The 24587-nt window shown below is 37.7% G+C and overlaps 3 protein-coding genes across 5 annotated transcripts; 2 read left to right on the forward strand and 1 right to left on the reverse strand.

Annotated features, from left to right (window-relative positions):
• The first annotated feature begins 815 nt into the window (after nt 1–815).
• On the forward strand, nt 816–2248 carry LOC131322770 (inactive protein RESTRICTED TEV MOVEMENT 1-like). Its single transcript, XM_058354228.1, has 2 exons — nt 816–1131; nt 1670–2248. Exons 1-2 carry the CDS (start codon nt 988–990, stop codon nt 1982–1984), a joined length of 459 nt encoding a protein of 152 aa, XP_058210211.1. The 5' UTR covers nt 816–987; the 3' UTR covers nt 1985–2248.
• Nucleotides 2249–5468: 3220 nt separating this feature from the next.
• LOC131324070 (uncharacterized) lies at nt 5469–5990 on the forward strand. The gene has a single exon (XM_058355893.1). It carries the CDS (start codon nt 5469–5471, stop codon nt 5988–5990), a length of 522 nt encoding a protein of 173 aa, XP_058211876.1.
• A 4889-nt stretch (nt 5991–10879) lies between these two features.
• LOC131322059 (FIP1[III]-like protein) lies at nt 10880–22972 on the reverse strand. Of its 3 annotated transcripts, none has more exons than XM_058353165.1 (9): nt 22307–22970; nt 21397–21578; nt 21020–21146; nt 19760–19828; nt 19521–19649; nt 19294–19395; nt 19017–19222; nt 16848–18540; nt 10880–11644 (listed from the first exon to the last, which is right to left on the reverse strand). In XM_058353165.1, exons 1-9 carry the CDS (start codon nt 22799–22801, stop codon nt 11105–11107), a joined length of 3543 nt encoding a protein of 1180 aa, XP_058209148.1. In that variant the 5' UTR covers nt 22802–22970; the 3' UTR covers nt 10880–11104. The 3 variants fall into 3 exon arrangements, 2 of the variants coding, with proteins under 2 accessions (XP_058209148.1, XP_058209149.1); XM_058353166.1 differs by having other exon boundaries at nt 16869–18540; nt 22307–22969; XR_009198682.1 differs by having other exon boundaries at nt 11527–11644; nt 13643–18540; nt 22307–22972.
• Nucleotides 22973–24587: the final 1615 nt, after the last annotated feature.

The following is a 24587-nucleotide window of genomic DNA, read 5'->3' on the forward strand; positions in this document are numbered from 1 at the left end:
TAGCAAACAAAAATGTATTTTTTGTGCCACAATGTTTGTGTTAGTTTGTGTGCTAGAGTGTGTTAAATCTTATAGTGTGTTAGCATGTGTGCCAAGTTTGACAACTATGCTAGCAAACAATAAGTGGGTCCCACTTCTATAATTCAAACTCCAACCATAAAATATAAATATCCATTACTCCTAATACACACTTGTGGGACCTATTTTTATCAAACATTTTAACACACAAATTTACCAAACTTATTTTGAATGTTCTAACACACTTCTATGTTATCAATGTTTAATACACACTTGTGGGACCCATTTTTATCCTAATACATCTTTTAACAAACATTTTAACACACAAACATACCAAACTCCGTTGCGGATGCTCTCAGCTTAGAGCTACTCTTTTTGACTAAACTCTTGTGAGGGTCCCAGGCAGTAGCTTCTTGATGGAAATTGCTAGCTTGTTAAAGATCAATTGGAGAATTAAACAGTATCTAAACATCTGACTATATTGACCTTTCAAGATCCTCTGAACCAAACTAATAAATGGTCCAAAAAGCAATAAATTCTCTCTACTAGGAACCTTCTGGTTTATTTACTATCAAGGAGCAGTCATCAAAGTTTTCTGCCGTTCAAAAAGTTAAAATAGAGAGACTAGTCATCAAAGGGTCTGGAGAGAAATTGCATTATGTTTGTCACCCTTTTCAAGAGTTTTCGGTAGTCCAGAAGTCACTTGGGGATGAGTAATATTGACCATAGGAAAAGATTTCTGACGCTTCGTAAACTTACTAAGTGATCTCTTGCATCAGTTATAAATACTTACATAGCTGGCCCACTGGTTATGAGACTGTATACAAAGGTTTCACAGCCTCTGAAATTGAATTTAGTAATCTAGTTCCTTTTCTTCGTTTCTCCACCACAAAGATTCGATCGAGGGAAAATTAACTATCATGATCAAAATTGGTCCAGCAGGGGCTACAGGCAGTGGGAAGGCTTGGGATGAAAGGGGCCGGGAAGGAATCGTGCAGATTTTTTTTTTCACATGGAGACAGGATCCATTCTCTCCAGTTCCAATTTGTTAAGAATGGAACCTTGGTCCTGTCAGACAAATATGGCTGCACTAGTGCCCCAAAGTTCAATTCAGTGAGTGCACTTGAATTTATTTATTTTTATCTACTAGAGAAACGTGGTTTCGTGGCTTTTGTTACTAAGTGTCTGCTGTTAGGATGCCTAATTGATTCGATTGTTTTGAAGTAATAAAATTAAATCCATACGCATCTCTAAACGTGCTCTATACATATATAAATCGTACAGGATGCGTATGATATAATTGTTTACCAGGATTCGGTGTGCTTACATGTAAAATCGATACATTATCCCTTAACTTGTCTTGTATTTAATTGAATATTCTTGCGACATACCCAAATGATTTTTTTTCTTTTTATTTGAAAATGTTATTGTTGAAGAGGTGAAATTTTGTATCGTCAAAGTTTTAATTCCATTAGTGCCATAAACTTTTATACTTACATTGGGTATGACCACTGTTCTAAGTTATAATTATAACTGTTTAACATATGTTACGATTCACCATCTGATATGATTCATGAAGCAATTTAAAAAACGTTACCCAATTTTGACGACCTTGGTTTCAAGTAACTAGCGTCACATGATTACAACGCAGGTTGAGCTTAATTATCCATCAGAGCTTATTACTGGCATAAGTGGTTACTGTGGCAACCGCGATGCGGTGCGATGCCAATTTGTGACCTCAATCAGCTTCATTACCAACAAGGCCACTTACGGACCATTTGGGTACCCCGCACAAGGCGATAATGCATTTGACTTTCAAATTGGAAGACACAACAAATTTTGCGGATTTCATGGCACTTCAAACGTGTATCTGTACTCTATTGGGCTCTACATGAAGCCGATGACAACTCTATGCAATGTAAACATTCTTCAGGAAAAGGGGAACGTAAAAAATGAAAAGGTTTAGCTTTGCTCCCGGACTACTAAATAACTACCCGCTGTTGCAGCAGCTAGCAGATTGTTGCCATGTTGTCTTTCTAGTTTTCGCAGTACATTTTTTTTAGTCCAAGGACAGTGTTTCCACCCTATATATGTTCTCTATGGTTCACAATTTCTGACAGACTGCTATGAAAACTTTGAGTAAAGGATTGAGGCAAAATGTTGTTTTGTATTTTGGTGGTGTCAGGTGAGAGTGATTACAAGTTCGAAAAGCACTAGTCAAGGCAGTTGAATACAAAAATGCTAGGGGGAAGTACAAAAATGCTAGTCAGATAAGATTATGTTTAGGCAGAGCTACTCTTTTTTACTCAACTCTTGTGAGGTTCCAAGGCAGTAGCTTCTTGATGGAAATTGCTAGCTTCTAATAGATAAATTGGAAGATTAAACAGTAGTTGTTGTACTTTAATCAAACATCTGACTATAGAGAATCTTTTTAAACCCCAAGAGGGTTTTTTCACTCCGCGCGACTAAAATTTTACTTTTACTGGGATTTTTCTCAAACGCCGGGAAGAAAATGTCAAGAAAATCCCTTTTTTTGGCGGCGTGTTTTGGACGGGTCCAGATGTTAATAAAACATTTTTGGGAAAAAGTTTAACTCTTTTCCAGAAAAGTTCCATTTAAATCCGGACCGTCTAAAGCAGAAACAGACGGCCAAGATCGCGCAAAGCCGTGAATAAGTTTCTCTCCAGACTATATTGACCTTTCAAAATCCTCTGAACCAAACTAAATGGTCAAAAAATCAATAAATTCTCTCTACTAGGAACCTTCTGTTTTGTGACTATCAAGGAGCAGTCATCAAGTTTTCTGCCGTTCAAAAAAAAAGAGAGAGTAGTTGTCAAAGGGTCAGAAGGCGGGATGGTGTAGCGTTCAATCTCACCGTCCACTTTTGGACGGTTCTGATTTTACAAGCTGCCGAGACAGACGGTCCGGATGAAGCGATGCACCGCGGAGCACGCCTGGGACACTACAGGGTCCTCAAATCCCGAAGGATCTATGTAAATTGCATTATGTTTCTCACCCTTTTCAAGAATTGTTAGGAGTCCAAAAGTCACTTGGGGATGAGTAATATTGACCATAGGAACAGATTTCCGATGTTTCGTAAACTTACAATGTAGTCTAATTACATCAATGCATGCAAATCCATCGATCTCTGTATATTGCATCAGCTACTTATAAATACTTACATAGCTGGCCGACTGGTTATGAGACTGTATACGAAGGGTTCACAGCCTCTGGAATTGAATTCAGTAATCTAGTTCCGTTTCTTCGATTCTCTACCACAAAGATTCGATCGAGAGAAAATTAACTATCATGATCAAAATTGGTCCAGCAGGGGGAAAAAGTGGTGGGAAGGCTTGGGATGATGGGGGCCGGGATGGAATTGCGCAGATTTTTGTTTCACATGGGGAGTATATCAATTCTGCCCAGTTCCAATTTGTTGAGAATGGAACCTTGGTTTTATCAGAGAAACATGGTGGCATTGACGCGGCCAAGTTTAGTCTGGTGAGTGTTCAAGATTATCGCAAGCTGTACAGAAGTCTAGTTATTTTGGGGGAGTCGCTGGAAATATCGATAGTGCATTCGAATATAAACGGGGTGAAGAGAATAAATTTGCGGGATTTCATGGAACTGCTGGCACATACAATCTGAACTCCATTGGGGTCTATATGAAGCCGATGACGACTCTGACAAATAATAACAATGCTAAGGTGCATATCAAAAATGAAAAGGTTTAGTCGTTTTGCAGCAGCGTAGTGGTTTGGTGTCGTCTAGTTTTAGCAAAGTTTTGACAACCCCATGTGTGCGTTCTTTCATCCAGAATAGTTAAAAATTTATGATTGTTACCAAAACATTGGATTGAGGATTTGGAGGATAGCTTATTTTCCATTTTGAGTTGAGTGCTAGTACTTCCAAAAACATGAAAAATATTATTACTTCCAAAAAGAGAGAAAAAAAAAATGAGAATGGAAAATGCAAATTGAAAACAATTAAGGAAACAGACGGAAGCACTGAATTAGTAAGTAACTTCCACGGAAAAATCTCTATCTACTGTTCAATCTATTATTACAGAGCAAAATTATGAAAAATACTCCCTCCGTCCAATAAAATTTGGCACTTTCACTATTCCAGCCCCATGAAAAAATTAACCATATCTTTTAATCCGTAATATTTTTTATAAGCAATATACTTTATGGGACGGAGGGACTAGTTTTCATGACACTTCATACTAACAACACTGAAGCAACTTCCAAACGACTGCAAGTGATCGAAATATCGATTGAATGTAAAGCAAGTGCACAAGATTACTCTGAGGTTTACTTATAAGTTACTCCTGAAGTGTACATATTTTGCCATAATACAGAAGAATGAATAAGAAAAGGACTAGAAATTAATGGTGTTTTCCCAGATGTTGAAGATCACATCATAAATCTAACAAAAAAAAAAATCATGTGATTTGAAGATTCATACTCTTAAGAATGTGGGAGATATGAGATCAAAACACATACATCTATCTCATGTTATGCAAGAACCATACCAAGCTCCATACAGAGCTTTACTCTAGTTTTAATTGGGACCCCTGCAAGTGGGTGGTGGGATTGGTGACCCAGGATTAGATGAGATACGTGTATGCTGGCCTAGACACGTGAGTTATCGAAAGAAAGAAAGAAAAAAAAGCATACCAAGCTCCAACTGAGGTGTTTTAAGTAAGGTGATTACATGTTAGGACCACTAGGTTTACGTGCAATATTATGGACACAAATCAAGTTGCGAAAACACCTCAATTGATTGTTCAGTGATTTTTTTTTTTTTTCCCCTTTCCGCGTTTATACGTTACGGGGATGATAGTGGCACCCCACATTTATTCTTATTTCACACAAAATAAATAAAAGTCTATAAAGTACAAGATGAAGGGAGGATCCCACCGTCCCAGTAGAAGTAAACTAACAATAATATGACTATATTAATTGGTCCCCTGGCTCCATGATTTCCACAATCCTCATTTACCTTGTTTTTTTAGTAATAAAGTTAAGTCTTTCATCCAGTCTAGTTAAAATTTATGATTGTTACCAAAACATTGGATTGAGGATTTGGAGAATATCTTATTTTCCATTTTGAGTTGAGTTCTACTTCCAAAAACATGAAAAAACATTTAACATCCAAAAAGATATATATATATATATATATATATATATATATATATATATATATATATATATATAGGAGTACAATTAATCCGTATTTATCCTGGCTCCGTGCATGATTTCCACAATATTCCTCATTTACCATCTTCTTGTTTTTATAGTAGTAAATTAAAGTTTAAGTCTTGTATGGGTGCCCTGGCCCATGTATATAAGAGAGTGCCTTTGTTGCATCTAAATGATAGAAAGAAAGAGAGCAAGCAAGAGAGTAAGTACTACTTTTACTTTTAAGAACCGATTGAGAAAAAGATCATGGCCTTTGCTCTTCGTCTTTTCTTCTTGTTACTTGTATTCTGTTTGAGTACCTCAGGGGTACTAACAGTAGGTCTAGTCGATGGTGTATGTGCAAAAACTAGTAATCCTTCTTTCTGTCGGGCTGCTTTGCTGTCTGATGGTCGATCTGCCACAGCAAATCTTACCGAACTTGGAGGCATTGCGATTGACCTAACGCTCGTAAACTCCATGGCAACCCAAACCAAGATCAATATATTAAAGGGGCAAACCAAAGATGTTGAGCTCAAGAAACGTCTCGATTCTTGTTTTGCGGAATATGAGAAGGTGGTGGCTGACTATTGTCCTTTTGCAAGAAGAGCCTTGGCTTTCCGTGATTACATAAACATATATTCTGCAGGAAATTACATAATTCGCTCGGCCTCAATATGTGATGGCGCATTCTCATCCCCGCCGTCTTACCCATGTCCAATCACATTCGAGAATAAAAAATCATCACTTCTTGGGGGCATAATTAGGACTATTGCTAATATTTTGACATAAATTAACGTATTTCATGTTCTCCAGTTATCTATTGAAAATTGAAAAAAAAGGTCAGAGTACTATTTAATGGTGACAAATTTCTTGCATATATAGGTCTAATCGTTTTCATCGATGTGGACTTAATTCCTGATAGACGTATGTACTTTTATGGTCCCTATAAATGCCTCAAGTTTCATTTTTATTCTTACACAAAATTTCATTTTCCTTTAATGCTTATAATTTGACAAAAATTTCAACGTTGTCACTACAAGAACTTAGAGGTTATGTGACCAACAACAACCATAATGTGGAGGGCATTTACCTTTACCTTATTTCGCTACAACTTTCTCGAAAATATTTTCACGTATCAAATGCTGAGCAGAAAAACCGTCGAATAGTGAATTAAGTTCAAACTAATCCAAGTTGGTCAATTTAGTTTTATTTTTTTTAATTGCAGGTTGGTTCCTAATTTGAAAAATGAAAACCTAGGTCAAATGGTTTGGTACTTTGGTCTGTTGATTCATGCCTATGGTTTCAATTCCAAGCAATTCAAATTGCAAGTAGAATATGTAGCAATAAAATCATATACTCAGTCAATAGTAATTTGATGAGGTAACCAATACCTTTGAAATTTGACTTGAAGTAGATTTTCACAGCTTCAACAAACCAGAAATCTTAATAAACTGATAATTATATAAGATTTAGGCAAAAATAGAGAATCAATATTGGAGGATCAACTTACAAATTCCGAAAAAAGCTACACCTCAATTATTGTCAAATACTTGTACGATACTTCAATAGCAATATATTTACTTTTTTCGGATATATAGCTCAATTATTGTCAAATCTAGACTAAATAAATATTGCATTAACTTCAATAACCTTTCATTTTAGCGCAAGAACCAAAGCATAACGTAGAAGTAGCAATCGGCGAGAAAATAGAGAAGAAATAAATATGTTTCCATACTTTAGAGACCACAAAGGAGGTTCTGTTATTGTTAGAAACCATATGGGAGGGAGGTCAATGAAGGTGCATGCAAAATTGTGCATTCACGTGACGTGCTCTGTTAACTGATGCTAGCCAACCAAGATGAAAGGGACGACAATGCAATCCAAAACCTCGAGGGGAAGTTTCTATTATTGTGAGAAACTAGAGGTGGCAAACGGGCGGATTTAGGCGGGTTGAAACGGGCCGTGGGTCAAATATGAGCGGGTCAAATATGAGCGGGTCAAAAGATAAACGGGTTGAAACGGGTTGGGTCGGATATAGGTCAACCCAAACCCGCCCGACCCGACCCGTTTTCATCTCTCTTTTTTCCCCCTTTTCTTTTCTTTTTTCCTCCCCTGCTTTGATTTGTCTCAATAAGAGGATTCAGAAAAGTAAATTTTATGATTAAAACTCAAAAAAAAAATTTGAATAAAAATGAAGCAATTAGAGGCTAAAAAGCTTTAAAAAGTCAAGTGACTTTTTTTTTTTTTTCTCTATTCAAATTTTTTTGTATTTGTTTGTTTTGCGACAAACTTTTTATCCCTGTTAGTTTGTCTCGATGAGAGAATCGAAAAAGTAATTTTTTTTTACTTTTACCCTAATATTTTTTTATAATATTCAAGATAAATCCCAACAACCGGCTTTTTGGGCTTTATCTTAGATGTTTTCAAAAATATTTAGGTAAAAGTCATAATTTTTTACTTTTTTGATTGGAGCGAATCAAAAATCGTAAAATACTTGTCGTAAAACGACAAACGCGAAAAAAGTTGAATAAGGACAAAACGAAAAGAAGCCCAAAAAGGGAGAGGAGCTCAAGGGATTGATCTTTTAATTATATTATTTTTGTCTTTTTAAAAAAATTATGAGTTTCGATAAAAAAAAAATTTTAATTTTTACTTTTCCGATTCCTCGCGTCGAAACGAATCGTTAAGTCATAAAAATTTAACACAAAATTAACAAATACAAAAAAAAATTTAAATAAAGACAATTAAGCCACTTAGGTATATCTAGATAAACCATGCACTTATCTTTAATTATATTATTGTATGAGCATTTGGTGAAATATCACTATCCACCATTTCTCTTAGCATGGCTGTAGCCTCCTTCCACTTTCCATGTTTGCATAGGCCATCAATCAAAGTTGTATAATTGACAAAATCTGCACGAATACCTCGGCTACTCATTCCTACTATGATGTTGAGAGCGTCATCGACCAACCCATCCTTGCAAAGACAGTCTATGATCATGTTATATTTCCTGGAGTCAGGGTTTAAACCTCCATCTTCCGCTGTCCTCAGAAAACTAATAGCCGCTCTCGTGTTTCCCACTTTGCAAAGCCTGTTTATACACAATCCATACGTGGTCACATCGGGTTTGATTTCACCCTTTTTGACTAGTTTTTCAAATAACTCCACGGCCTCAACAGCTTTATTTAGTATAACAAGTCTATGTAACGAAGTGCTGAAGGTAACTTCATCAGGTGTATAACCGCGTTTAAAGATGCCGCCCAAAAGAGCGAACCCAAAACCGACTCGATTCACGTGACAGTACAGTTAATCGCAATGTTGAAGCTATACAAATCTAGCCGAGTGCCTTATGAATGCAACTCGTTATTAAATTCAGAAAGAGACGTGCTGTAATTACCCGATTTCGTTAAAATCGACAACGCCTTAGTGGTTTCGAAAACGAGTGGAGTAGATCGCACAAAGCGAAGATTCTTCGACTTGGGTCTTGGTTTCATAAACCTTTTTCTTTCGAAAATGGGTTGGTCTTCTGTTTGGGCAGAAGGGTTTGCAGTGTTGGAATGAGAATGAAGGGCAAAAGATGAATGTTGAGGTGGAGAGAGAAGATTACCTCTTCGGTAATTAGGAGCTTCCATGGGACTGATTTGAGAAGAAGCACCAATCTGAGCCATCTCTCTCTTCTTCTCTCTCTCTCTCTCTGAGGATCAGGATTTGGACACAGGATCAGGATTTGGAGGAGTTGGATGCCCCAATCAATACAAACCTGGGAGAATATCTTGTGTGGGGCCACTTTTGAATCTCATCTGAATAATTTGAGTCATTTATTAATTTTAAAATAATTTTTTGAGTAGCTAACATTTTAATATCTTAGTTCTGAAAGAATAATCGAGATTTTAGATAAAGGAGTCCATCTATGGCACATTTATTTGATTGAGGTTATTTTTTCGACTCGAAAAATTATTTTAAAATTAATGAACAATTCAAATCATTTGTGTGGAACTTAAAAATAAATTCCATACTGATCTATACACTATTGGAGCACTCTTGGTCGGTACCCATAGTCGAACTATTTTAATGGTGTTGTCCCTATTTAGTCCTTCATCTCTCTCACGTGTCCTCTACCCAATTTTAATAAATTAAATTATATCATAGTCCTAAATCCATCCTCCTCTACTTAAAGTTTTCATCCATGGCATCATCATCATAGATTAAGTTCTCATCCAAGTCCTTGGAAAATTCGTGCCTCTCACGACATTGGTCGTCACTGGGCTACGCAGGGCTTAGCACGACGTGTGCATATCATCGGGCTAGGCAACACATTTTATGTTGGGAGTTTATAAATACAACTGCAAATTTACTGCATGTAACTTGTTTTCAAGTAAATAATATCCGGACAAAAATGCCCTTATAAAAATTGACACAAATACCCTTATTTTTATTACATACAACTACAAACATATAACCACATCCAAAACACATACACCCCATAATCCACATTTCCCTCCATTTTTTTCCATCTTCTGGGTGAAATTTTTTTGCTTCTGGTTCTTCTGGCCGTTCCAGGCCACCACCATTGTTGAGCTCCCACCTCCCACCATAAACCCAGTCGGCATCTGCCTCCGAACTCTCACCTCACACCTCCTAACTCTCAATGGAAACCTCCATTGCTTCCTCTCCCTCCATTGGTAAAGAAGAAGTCTTTGACCCAACATATGAGAGCAATGTGCATTTTGATTGGGAATTGGAAGGTTGTGCAATGAAAATGGAAGTTGACAAGGAAGGGGGAGCCATGGATGTTATAGTTTTAGAGCCGAAATCACAGCAAGAGGTAACTCAACACTCCATTTTTAGCCTGGTTCTGTCCCGACATTGTCATATTCTAAAACTTGAAATTACGCCACAATTTCAAACTCTAGAGTTTGAAAATTGAAAACAATATCATATTCTAAAACTCGGAATTCTGCCAAAATTTCAAACTCTAGAGTTCGAAACTTGTCGACAATAATCACTCCTCTATTTTAAACCTGGTTCTGGCACGACATTGTCAGATTATAAAACTTGAAATTAGGCCAACATTTAAAACTCTAGAGTTTGAAAATTGAGGATAATATCATATTCTAAAACTCGGAATTTTGCCGAAATTTCAAACTTTAGAGTTTTTAGAAGTGGGTTTCAAAAAAAAGAGAGCGGACGTTTCAAAATTTTGGCCGAAATACTTGGTTGGAGTAGGGAAGGATAATTTTGGAAGTTCACAGCTATTTTGAGGTTGTATAATAGCAAATTTTTATAAGATTTGTGGTTTAAGTTAGCAAAAGGCTACATGCAGTAAATTCGCAGTTGTATTTATAAACTCCCTTTATGTTTGAGTTTGCACATTATATCTTATACTAGTTTCCACTCGTCACGGAAGCATGCCAAATTGAGTTTCTTGGGGTATTTCTTGATTGGTATTCAAACTGTTGAGAATTGGGCAAGTGATTCAATCACCCGTCTGGGTTTGAAACTGAAATTCACATTTTTATTCTCTATATATTGAGTTTCTAAAACTTTTAGAAAAGCAAGAAAAGAAGGAAAATTTGTGTTTGGGTAATGAACCAAATACTACAATGTTTATAGTTGAGAGATAGGGTGTGTGCTTGGCATTTTAGTCGAGGGAAACTAAGTGATACAGTAAGCAATTGAATACAAATCAGTAATATCATCATGATTATCAACTTCCACCAATGTTATATGAGCACAACAAACCTTATTAGTCACATAACAAAGAAAAGAATATTGATCTCAAGTTTACCTCAACTCCCTCAAAAAAAATTAACTCATTCAACCTGTTCTCGAAAACCTGAATGCTCAATGTCCATTTCTAATTTTTCCAAGTCACAAAATGCACCTGCTATTGTAGAGACCTAGCTTCCACCCCATCGTCTCTTTCGTGCTGGCCTTTGTTGCTTAGTCTCCATGGCATCCAGAATCGGGTCAACTTGAGGCTTGGGAATCATCAAGTCGTTTTCCTTCTGGAGAGTGATAGGCTCCTTAAATCGCTCTCTTCGTTTCTCCATCTTTGCCATCGCCGCAAGAATCCGAGTGTTGTCATAACCCTCGGCAACCTCGTTCCCCTTTGTCGCACTTTCAACCCGCACACTTTTCTTTTTGTCATCCCTGCTTTCAGTAACATTTTCGGATACAAAGTTCTCACATGGAGGATTCTCATTTACCTCTTCTGTAACTATTTGACCCTCCTCAATATCCAAGGCTTCATTTTGCTCAGTGATTGGAAACTTATCAAGCCATTGCTTTCCATTCTGGTTGATCTCAACTTTAGCATTTTCAGTTTCGCCCGCCTTCTCTGCATGAGATTCACTGAGATTCGCAAAAACCATCTGATCCATATTTTCATGCTTATCATTGCACTCTATACTTCCAGCATTGGGGCATCTTCCTGATGACTGCACGGGGTATGGCCATAAGCAAAATCACAAATATAAAAGTTAACAGCTCTTGAAATACAGATTTCCCCTAAATGTCGCAAGAAATTAATGAAACAAAAAAGATACTGATTACTGATGCTGCAAAATGCATCACAAACCCTATGAAAAACCTCAGAAGCTAAAGATTTCTGCTTAAACTATCAGAGAACATAGGAGATGAAATCAAAATAGGGTAGGAAAGAAGTTAAAGCCAAAAAATAACTTCCCACATCAAGACAAGAACAATACCAAGCTCCAGCTAAGCTGGTCTGAGAGACTAGATTATATGTTAAATGCTCTTATGTTCAAATCATCAAGACGACACAGCTACTAAAAGTATTCAAAGTTGATGATAAATATCAAAAAGAATTGATAGAACAAGTTTGCACGTCCAAAATGCAAATCTGAACTTCTGAAGGGCAAGCATGCATTTTGCTACAAGGTCATCAATTGAAGAACATTAACATCTAAGATTGTTCAAGAAGTTAAGAAAGGCGTTCATCGAGTATAACTTCACAAATGAAGATATACAACCTTGAGTTAATATTCTCCAAGCATACCATTTGTTGGATAGAATTGAACTTCTATGCCTCGCCTCAAGCAAAAAATAAGCTTCTCAAGCAAAATATCCTCCTCCATTATGCATCCAGTTATCCTATAAGTTTCATTTTACTCAACAGTAAAAGCAAAGACAATGCCCAAAGCTTCCTAGAGTCATCATCCTTCATACTAGGCAACTTTTTTCCAAAGAAAGAAAAGCCATCAAATGAAACTTTGTGATATAGACAAGACAACTAATAGGTATCTAAGGTAATATCATACATAGATGAAGGCTGCAAATGGAGACAATAATTCCATGTGTATGTACAATTAACCCAAGCTTATAGCGAAACATCTTACATGCTCACACTTCTCACAGATATAATAGGAGAGAACACTCACAAAGGTTGTCACTGTTGAAGTGCCTGATCTAGCTATTGCTGTACCTTAATTAAAATACTCTAAACATCATGAAAGGTTTCTTCGTAAGGTGTAACTTATTTGAAAGCAATAAATAGCTAGCGTAGGCAGTAGGCACCATGTACTTCCACGCATTTGACTAGCGTTGAAAAATCACTAACTACAACCAACGCTATTGACTTTTGTCAAGCAAAAAATGAATAGCACGCAGAAAACAAAGCCTAAATGCCTTCAAAAACTGAACACAAGGGAGAAATTCACCCTTGCCTCAAATTTGTCTATTGTAAAATACGGAAGAGACTGAAATAAAAGAAGACAAAAGCCAGCATCCGGAAAGTATTACTAAGGAGAGGAGGCCTTGAGGAATTTCAGAATGTAGGTGGGTCAGAATTCAACAAAGTAATAACTGACGACAATGGCGAAGAAGAAGAAATAAGTAATTAAGGGAGAAGGCATTGAGGTATTTCAGAAAGTAGGAGGGCCAGAATACCACAACAAAGTAATTAGTAAGTACATAACAAGAAGAAGAGTAATTATCACACAAGAAGACCAAGAGCAACAACTACAACAAAAGGTCCACCATCTATGAATCTTAGAGTGTCCATTATTAAGATCCTAATGATGCCACTTTCAAGCGCAACACAACTCGGAGTTAAGAAGCACTAAAACTTCTAAATTGTGGATGCGGGAAACATAGACTGTGACTGCCTCCCAGAGGAGTTATGCTATATCGTTCCATTTTATAAAGCACAGAATAACGCATCACAGATTGTCAAGGAGATGACAGTGCAATTATACTTTGGTTTCATTACAATTTACATGGTGAATGCCAACTTTCTCTGTGTTACCGTTACTACTACAATTTCTTAAGTCATGTCGCACAAGGAACTGAGAACTGGCATTCACTCCTCCCCTACAATTATGCACACCGCAAACTGTGTTACTAATAGTCCTTAATGGTTAATACCCAGTTATTTGCAGAACATCATTTTTTTTCAAAGGTAAAAGAAGACCTACAATATATGATTGAAAGGCGGAGCAGTTTCCACAGTTCCATAGCACTGATCCATAGCCCTAATAGATGACAAATTTGGAATGTTCAACAGAATCAGCTAAATTGGCAGAGAGAAAGTACGTCCTATACTCCTATGACTCCACTAACATATTAGTAAAACTCTTGCTTAAAAAAGTAAACTGTCAATGCCGCTCCTAAACTTCAAGCCCTTATCCCATATGAAACAAGCCTAAAATGGCGTGGTGCATAATATATCTAGGAACTACCACTTCAACAATCCTGTTCTAATTGCAGGAGCTTCCTAGAATGCGTGGAACTCCAATATAAACAAAGATTAACTCAATGCAAATAATTACAAAAGTTCTTGAGAAGAGAAAGGCGATACCTTTTCCTTAACTCAAAAAGTGAAAACTCACACTCCATGGGTGCGGCCACTAAGGATCTCAGAGTTTTGGCAAATACATTAGTTAGAAACGTATGGACACCGCCTTTACAAGAATAAAAAACACACACTTGATTATTGAGTTTCGATGACTGTGCATTCACAAGAAGTAACCCAAGCACTTTTAGTTTGCCATCAGAAGACATATCAAACAAAGAGCAGGGCATATAGCATATGGAGCACAACACAAGGCACCAAAATAACCAATAGTCCAACATTTTTTGAAGCCTAGGTGGAAATATGATGATAAATTTACCAGGAAAATAATTAGGACAATTTTTTTGAAGCAAAGATAAACAAGGTTGTAACACCAGACAACAAATTAGTTGTAAAAGAGACAAGGAAACAATTTTTTTTTTTCAAATGTTTTAATTCACGTAAACAAAGAAATATGACAACAGTATGCTTGAAATCAACACCACAAATTTGGGAGAATGCCGTGAGTAAATAATGATCTACGTCTAGGTATATAGGTCTTGAGTGTGTATGACGCAGGGCAAGACGTCATTTGAATCTAACCTCTCCACCTGTGTTACATACACGAGTCATCCCCACAAGATAACACTTAGGACAATAATATTACAAAACATGGTCAAACCTGGTTCCAGCCAAACCAGCCAAGGATTACATGCGTTAAACTAGCCTCTGATAAGACAATTGTACTCCATATCACTAATTTACATAGTTATGTTGGCCAAGACATTCTACAACATATTGCTAAACATACCAAACTCATGTTACACCTCCCCGTTATGGCCGCCGATGGTTAAAAACTTACTCCCTCCGTCCCAAAAAGGATGACAATTTTTGAAACTCGTGTCATTTTTCATCGCTTATATCTTTCAATCTATAATGTTTTTCATGAGTTTGAAAACTTGGTATAATAGAACTAATCGATAACTATCAAACAAGATCTATATTGCATACCTTTAGAGATTCATATTGAAAGATATAAGGAATTGAAATTGACACGGATATCAAAAATTGACATCCAATTTGGGACGAAGGGAGTACTTTTTTCAACTCCATCAGAAGACACATGAGATATGACCATGGAAGCATTTGACAATTGAGAAAGCCTTTTGATTGTCAAGGAGGCTGAGTGGCCTGTCAGGGTTTCACTGAGCATGGAAACTTGCAATGATAACCCGTTGTTATAAACTGGTTAGATTCATGTTTCAAGAATCCAAGAGATGAAAAAGGAAGTCGCATATACAAATTTCTTGGGGGGTTGTATTAGAGTTTCAGCCGTTAAACAAAGATTGCAGTAGACAAGCCACTCATAATTTCATAGATGTTCCATCATAAAGGGAAATTATAGACCTTTGAGATGATTTATCCTAATAACAAAGTCCCACACTGCTTCCAAGAGATAATAAGCACCAAACCATACATATAGAACTAAACTACTAAAGTCAAAATGTAACGCCAGAATTAACTAATAAGCATTACCGCAAATAAAAACACATAACAGAACTTCATGAGGAAAAAAGAGAGAAAAATTAAGGGTGTAAGGATCATAGACAAGCACGGGAATAAGATCCTTGAGCCCAGCAACAGATATAGAACCTAGGAAAGTGCGGATTTGAAGGTCTGATAACAAAAACAACAAAGCTACAAATCAAGAAAATAATCACTAACCAGAATTATTTTGAACAAAGGGCACAATGAGGCGCCAAGGTCTGGTATAGCCTAAGCACAAAACACATGGCGATGCGAGGCAAAGTGCAGGCTTCATCGGCAAGGCATATGTTATAGATATTTACATAATATGTGCAAGTAATAAAAGTTTTAACTCATATTTTATCTTAATGTTACAAAAAATTGCATCTCATATCAAAAAATACAACTATTACTTTCTCACAACTCAATACATTGTATGGGGCTTGAATAACTTGGATCCCATCAACAGTTTCAAAAGTAAATTCAAACATAATTTAACAATTGAAAGTAGTAAAATACGAATGTAATCCAGTGAAAACAATACAATTAAGTAAATTAAGTCATTGAACAGCACATACTTGGTCCAAATTACTATCTGACAATTATCATTATGGGAAAAGACTAAAAAAAATAGGAAGATATAAAGGCTTAGGCATTCATCTTTGATATTTTTACTATGGTTGATGTTCTAAATCCATTTTGAGTCTTTGAAAACATGTGCAATCCCATGCATCGTGATGGGCTTCATTATAGTATTTCATTGCTGCTGTGTCTTCATGATGGGCTTCATTATATCTCATTGCTGCTATGTCTATCAAATTAAGTCCCCTCGCCTGAGGAGTGTTGACGTATTTAGATTGAGATCTTGAAACAATACAGGCATACCTAGAAGAATTATATAACTTCCACAAACCAGACAATAGTGACAAAAAGATATTCTGTTCTATAACTTACTCCGTATTAAGCCCTGAATAATAGTCAGGGTCATTTTGGTATGTTTGTGGCCATTTTGGTGTGTTTGGCAAGGAAAGGGGGAGGGGTGTTAAAAGAGAAGACCAATAATGTCTCTTTCGCTTTGCAAACCATGTCAGCAACGCTGTCTTCCTTTACATCAGAAGGCCACTGCCGATAGAGAACCAACAGACACATTGAAGGACAAAGTATCTGAAAACAGCATGCACGATGAAAGATGCAACAGGTAATAGCAGGCATAACGAATCTCTCAGTGAAACAGGCAATGAAATCGCATTAGCAAAATGAAAGAAGACTTGCCCAACATATGTGGAGCACTCATAAATACAAGCAAGGTACAAGGTTTTGACCTCAGTGTCCCCAAACTTTACCTTTCCTTCCCCGCCAACCAATTGCAAGTCAACCGAATCCCTGCATCTCAGCAGTGGCTTTTCATGATTACCTCTATCAGTAATATTAGAACTTCTTTCCATACGATTGTTACTACTTCCTCCTCTCATTAATTTGATTCTATGCTGATCTACTTCCACATTATCCATTAGTTTCTGTTTACCACCAATACTTGCATTCCTTAAAGTCCTCCGAAAAGAAAATGATGCCTCCTCAGCAAGGAATTCGTCATCCTTGTAACTATAAATATATTCATCCTTAGTGCAACGGAACGAGTCATACTGCCAATTTCTTCTTCTTCCATGATGATCTTCACCATCAGGACAATAGACCCTTCCTTCAGATTCACCAGCACCATGATTACTACCAAAATAATCAATGCCTCTGTTTCTCTCCTTAACTATCTGTCTCCTACTGTGTTCACCATGTCTTTCAGTTAATCTCACGTCATAAGCACCTCTTCGGGAAATGGTCTCAAACCCCCTTCCTCTGTTGGTGGTACGACTCTGTCTACTAAAATGTCTACGAGGGATTTTCCCTCCTCTCCTGTTAGAAGGCCACTGCCTTTCATACTTACCATGCAAATACTTTCTCTCTTTGCCACAATATCCATATTTTTCTTGCAAGAAATAATCTTCATAATTACTATCAAGCAAATAACCCTCTTGTTCTCCTCTCTTCCTGAAGTGGAATTCATCACCTTTTCCACTCCATCGAGTACTTCCTTTGTCCAAGTAGGAGGAATAATTTGAGCCCAACCGTCTCGGCTCCTTGCGAAAGGGAGGATTCAATGTAATTCTGCTTTCATTGTTGTACCAATCCCTTCCAACTACCTCATCATCCAACCTGGACCCTCTTTGTTCAAGAAAATGTTCTCTTTCGTCCCACCTTCTACTTGGATATTGATCTTTCTCATCTCCAAAGCTATGATGATTCCTACAAGACCTTTTGGAATAAGCAGCATGGGCCTCATTGTAAGAAAACCATTCACCAAAGTAATTGCAAGGAAGTTCTGATTCAGTATAACACGGAAAACCTTCTCCATCACAAGAGTAAACAGCCTGCAGCCTTCCATAATAATCATCATCGGTATAGGGAAAGGGGCACGACTCCTCATAATCATGGTGGCGCTTCAATTCTGAGTCAAAGTGGAGTCTACTACTATAATGCCTCCGATCCTTTGGAAAAGGACTTCTGTTTCTTGAATAATATTTACCATCGCCAGTTTTTGTTTTGTCTTGATGGCTCTTAGATTTAATTGACTGATGGTAATCAGAAGTCAGAGACTCGTGCAACTCCTCAACAGAATTCGGAGATTCCTTCCTCAGATGATTTTGAACTCTTTCTGGGTCAACAGAAGCAAAATTCCCCGATGCTTCAACGTGACTTCCAGAGATAGATGAACTCAATTCCTGTTGAGTCTGGTCACCAAGCAAGGAGTCTGTCTCCCCAAAGGACAGAGCAGCATCATATGTTTCACTGCAAACTTTTTCGTTTGTATTATTTGAAGTTTCCATTGCTTCAGCTTGCCCTTCAGAACTAGAACCAGTAACCTTTTGATCGCGACACCCATCCGCATCAGATATCTGACCACTTGCATGATTATCGAAATCAACTAACATTGAGTTAGATGGAGTTGATAGTTGGGGGTACCTAATCACATGGGAAATCAGTGGCATGAGTCGCTCAGATCACAAAAACAAAAATATAATTTAACCAAGACAAGATAAGGTAAAGCTATCAAGGGCTCCATTAAGGGCATAATCAAGAGAAGCAAAAACTTTGATGACAACACATGTGCACACATCGCTTATTCAATTCTCAGTGATAGTTGTCTCTATTAAAGAAATAACACTAAACAAATGAAATGAGCCAATCCAAGGACTCACGTACGCAAGATACTTCCCCAGTTTCCGCTATGACATTTATATTACCTAATGAGGTATTAGAAAAGATAAAGCTAACAATCCTGCTGATTGTAAGAAAATTCAACTTTAATAACATTCAAGCGCAGCAGAACAGTTGCGCAGAATATTCATGTAATTAACGCAGAGTCCACAGACTCCCCAAAATTAATATTATAATAACTACTAGAAGGAATTTGGGGCAACATAGGGAACCATTCAAACCTTTTGGGATAAGGTCTGCCTGATCTTTTAACATCCCCTTCCAATAATTTACTGGACATTTCATCTCCACTGCCACCACCAAAATGGCAGAGATCATCATCCAGACCAAAATCTCCATTTTCAGAAGATTCACGAACTGAGCCTTTCTGGGTTGATTCCCCCTTGCCTGAACCAGAGGAATTGTCAACACAGTCCTGCACAGCAATCTGCCCAAAAACATGACATAAGAAACAAGTGACTCCGTAGGAAAATTGAGTAGTCCAAAGTTATAGCACACCTGTATCACAACATCGGGATCACGATCAACAAAACGCCTTACATCCATGGAGGCTTGCCTTTCAAGAATGCTGTCCTCAACCTGAATCACTCTGCCTTTTGGCTGAAACAACAGTAGTGAATTTGTAGTCCACCATACTCCTATCTTTTTCTAAAGAGAAGGTCCAAGCTTAAAACTAGAGTTTTGAGATAGAAGAGGAAAACAAGCAATTCTTGATATAAGCATACCATTTCAAATTGCTTTCCTTCTCTATATGTGCATCTTGATACTGGAGAAACTGCTCCCTCTAGATGAGCAACTTTTTCAGGCTCATCCATATGACCTTCTGTTTCATACTGAGCTTCAGCTTCATATACCTATTTTAGAACAAGGACCAAATTAGACTGTTAGTGCTTTAACAGGAAAAACTTTTACACATCCTGTTTCATGAAAGTTCATAGTTATTGCTAAGGTAATATCAACTCACCTCCTTGGCTTTTGGATATCCATAGGTGGTGGCCCTGGTCAACAAGGATGTACGTTGTCGAAGTTGCTCCTGTTACGATATTCATTATAAACCCATCAAAGGTTGGACTAAAAGATGTTCAACAAAAGGAAAGATAGGGGCAAGGAAACAGAAATAAACATATACCCCCTCCGTCCCGTATTCTTGGTCCTGTTTCACTTTTTGTGCCACTCAAATAATTGTCATATCTCACAATCTATAATGTTTTTTTACGATTTCGAAAACTTTGTTTCGTAAAATTATTTGAGATCTATCAAACAAGATCAATATTTGATATAAAAAATATTAAAAATTGTGAGATATAGCCAATTTTTTTAGAGCTCCCAAATAGTAAACAAGACCAAGAATATGGGACAGAGAGAGTAACAAGAAGAAAGCTCCAACTACCAACGCATACGAACAATCCCAAGGTAGTCGGGCAGGGGCTAGGATACCCAAGAGTCACAACCTGTGTTCCATGATCTCGGGGGTGGGCATAAGTCCAAGTGTTACCAGGACAATACTTGATTTCTGTTGTTTCTTAACTATTCTAACTGAAAATGCATATTTATATCGTGAATTAGACTATTCTGGCATACTTGACGGGCGCATATCCAAGTATCCAACAATGCACGTGCACTCAACACTTCAGTACTACTGAAATTTTGAGGAGTCTATGTAACATTGGAAACTTACAATTTTTCTCTTGTACGTACAACCTACAAAACCTTCATTGTTAATACGGAGTCTTTTTTATGGGTGCCGCACAATTAACCTTAGGGGCATTTACCCCCTGATTCAAGTAACTTGTCCTAGTAGGCTTTCTTCTATTTTCTATTTCCCATTCGTGGTAGGGGAATATGGGCGTTCCCAATTGGGTTAGAGGCATCACTTGAGGTCAACAGTTGGAATTCCTACTTCCTACTCTTTGGCTTGACAGGGTCATAAAAGTATTTGTCTAAAATATAAATGCCTTCCATTTCCTTTAAAACTTTTACAGGTACCCTGTAATGTATGTGTTGCTATATAGGAATATTCTGCCCCTTGAGGGCTTTGCCATTCCCTACTCCAGAAGCAGCCCTTGACAGCTCACTCTTTACACCGGCAACCATCTCACCTTCCCCCTCTTCGCCCCAACAGTAGTATGAGGTGTTTCCATAGGCGGGAGTCACATTGCAAACCCTTAAATTAACAAGATTGAGCAAATGCCAAGAAATTACATAGTGCAGTAAACTAATTTACCACACTGTTGCAATAAAGCTTCCAACTTTCTTCATCGAATCCAAAGTTAAAAAAATCTGTTATGTCTGCTCCGGGATGCCTCCAAGACTTCCTATCAAGTCCACCAATATTTACATCTAATATGGTCCTGCAGGCAAGATAAAGGCCTGTCAATGTTGTAAACATAGAGAAAGGAGAGAACTTTGCATATTGATGAAAGGACTCATCCTAAACACAAGCCAAAATGAAGCATCATGGCCATAGAAAGTCTCATTTGGCATTTGATGCAAACTATTTAAACCGGACTAGACTGTTGCCATGGGCCAATGAGGATAATTAAAGACACAAAATGAGAAAATAAGAGTACAAAATGTAGTCACAACCAATTACAATCTTACCTATAACGGGGAAGTGAGAAATTATGCCCAATTTGAGCTGTTAATGAGCTCGAGTCCATTCGCAAGCTGCATTTATTATTATCCCAATCTCCTCTAGCTGATGTGGATGAATACGAACCCAACCCTGTATACCCATTGCCTTTTGCATTTGTTGGAAATGAAGCTCCCCGGTGTCTCATGTACTACATAAAAGAACCCTAGTTCAAGATATATAATTGCCGTAGAATCATCAAGTGCAGTGAATTCATCATAACCACGAATTGCTTTGAGCCTAAACAAATCCAGTACAATAATGGCATGACACATTATACCACATTCCAAAAAACTTGTCGCCCAAAATCAAGGTTCTAATTACCGTACTGGTAAAGGTAAAGTTTTTCTTATTGGTACTGACGTAATTTTGGGAAACGTTTCAAATTTTGCGCTATAGTAATTATACACAAATATGTACATTATATGTATTCTTAAAAAGCTCAAAACATTTGACAAACATGAAAATATATACCAAAACGGTAATAGTAATGATTATTAAGCTCATATATAAAGAGATAAAGAAAATTATAATTCTTCTAGTACGACGGAATTAATTAGGGCATTACCACCAGAAAAACGAAAAATATATATAGAGTATGACTGGAACCGTCCAGTACTCGAACCGGTTACTAACCGGTGTTTCTCGGTATGGCCGGTACCAGCCGGTGAAGGGTAGGGTACCGGTTTTATCGAAAAATAGTCTGTAACGGCCTGTACGGAAGATACCCACAACCTTTCCCAAAATAGTCATAACTTAGTTGCATATTCTTCGCTATTCTCGCAAAATTTAGTAGTTTGATATGTTCTTTTTGAAGACGCACGCTAGCGCGAATTATACAAGTTAGGTCATAACACAAACATTCAAACTCAAACGTACCTTGTATTGCAAAAACTGCGATTTATAACCACCCTTGGTGGGTTCATTCCCTCTCTCCCCTCCACTGCGACGCCCATTTGGACTCACCTCCAATCCACCCAAACTCCGATTCTTAACCAACCCATCATCACCCTCCTCAACACCCTCGAACCCACCACCCTCTTCCTCCTCATCCTCATCAAACCCTAACCCTAACCCCACCCCTTGCGACACCGAACCCCCCAGCCCACCGCCACCACCATCATTGCCCTCATCATCATTCAGAACTATATTCAAGTCATCCTCGCTATCACTCCCATCACTATCCACTCCCCTCTCACACTCACACTCTCTCTTCGCTCGATCGTCCCGAACTAACTCCTCGGAACCCTCAGAACCCGAATCGATACATTTTGTGGCGAAATCATCGCTCGACTGACCGTTGATGGTTGTACTCGCCTGGAATTCGACGTCGGCGTATAGGTCGCCGAAATCATCGTCGTCGATGTCCTGCATTCTCGAGTAGGAGACGGCGAAACGGCACTCCTAGGGTTCCGGCCTTATCACTCGGCAGCAAAACGCCATACCAATGGCTGCCGTTAAAACCCTAGCAAGATCTTAAACCCTTACCCAGTGCCTCGGGCATTTTCAGGGGGAAACGTCATCTTCTATCCCGTGGTTTATATAGGGTGTGTTTGGGGAAAATTACTACTACTAATTGAGTTTAAGGCCATTTTAGAACTTAATTAACAGGCGTTGTTATTACTACTACTAATGTTGTTAATTATGTCGTTGTTACATTAAACCAAACATAAATATTCATAACGCTAAATTTTATACATTAGTATAATTAATTGCTCTATTTCTTCTAGTCCAATGCCTTTCTGGTGTGGGGTTATCGGGAAATTTGTTGAGGCGCGAGCCTTGAAGTGAGTCGGGGGCAAGTTTATTTTTCGATGCGGTCCATTTCAGGTTTATTAGTGTGATTTGAATCCTTCGATTTGTTCGGTTTGTTGTCCGTACCAGAAAAGATGAGATGAATCGGGAATGGATACTCACTTGACCGATGTAATACAATTTTTTTCAAAAAAAAAGAGAGAAAGGAATACCCAACTAGGTACTCAGTTACTGCAAGCAAAGAGTGACAAGCTGAGAGAGACGATGAGTGTGAGAGGATCTAGAGATGCATATTTTATTTTATTTTTTGGTAACCGAGATATCTGGGCCAGTTTATGGACACCTCAACTAAATTCTCAAAGGAGACTAGTACAGTAACCCACCGCCATAGCCCCCCTCTTAAATCATAGTTTGCTTCCGGAGGGAATCGAACCCTATTGAGATGCATATTGGTTAAATCATTCAGAACTTGACCCCTCCAATGTTGAGATGCATATATGTTATTCAAAAGTTAGGGGTGTTTCACACATGAGATACATAAAAAATGTCTAAAAGGCGCACCTTGTGCGTGTGGCCCGTACTAGGGGTAGATTATTGTGCGATGAGGCATAAATTCAAAGATCTTCAGATATTTTTACAAGCCGGTTTTGGAACTTCAGGATAAGATCGAAGAGAAAAGGAAAGAAAAAACAAACATTTAAGCCTCGTTCAGTTGCCAGGAAAGTACAGAAAATGATGGGAAAATCAACTTTCCCATGATTTTTGTAGTGTTCAATTAGCAGGAAAGTAGTGGGAAACATGTTTTTAAGTTTTCCTGCAGGAATTACTTTCTTGCAAAAGTGATCCTGCAAAAAACACAGGATTTTGCGTTGCGGGAAAAGGAAAATGAGTGAACACTCACAAAATTTTCCCGAAAGTTTCTTTTTCCTGACAAATGAACAACTAAACCTTAATTATTCTTGCAAAATTCTTTTGTCAAGTGAACACTCACAGGAAAATAATTTTCTTTTTCTTTTACTTCACCTCACTTCACTTTTTCAGGGAACCAATTTTTCACACAACTTTCTCGACAACTGAACGGAGCCTTAGGGATGTGTAGAGGAAAATTCGATGTGCTTAATTAATTCTTGGTTTTGTTGTTTTCCTCTCTGTTTCCTCTTAAACCAAATAAGAGAAAATAATTTTTCTTTCATTTCTTTTCTTTTATTTTACATAAATTCCAAACGAACCCTTAGCTTTCAAACCCCGATGCAAGAGCATCAAGGCAAATCTGAACTTTGCCTTTGAAAAATTCATCTTGTTATGTTTTCACCCGAAACTACCGAAGTTAAGGTTTTCTCCAACATATCCACCTAAGACAAATTGGAGGGGCCAATTTTGCAAGTTCAACATTGGAGGGGCCAAG

This window comes from Rhododendron vialii, chromosome 4a (assembly GCF_030253575.1).
Source record: "Rhododendron vialii isolate Sample 1 chromosome 4a, ASM3025357v1".
In the NCBI taxonomy this organism is placed as follows: domain Eukaryota; kingdom Viridiplantae; phylum Streptophyta; class Magnoliopsida; order Ericales; family Ericaceae; genus Rhododendron; species Rhododendron vialii.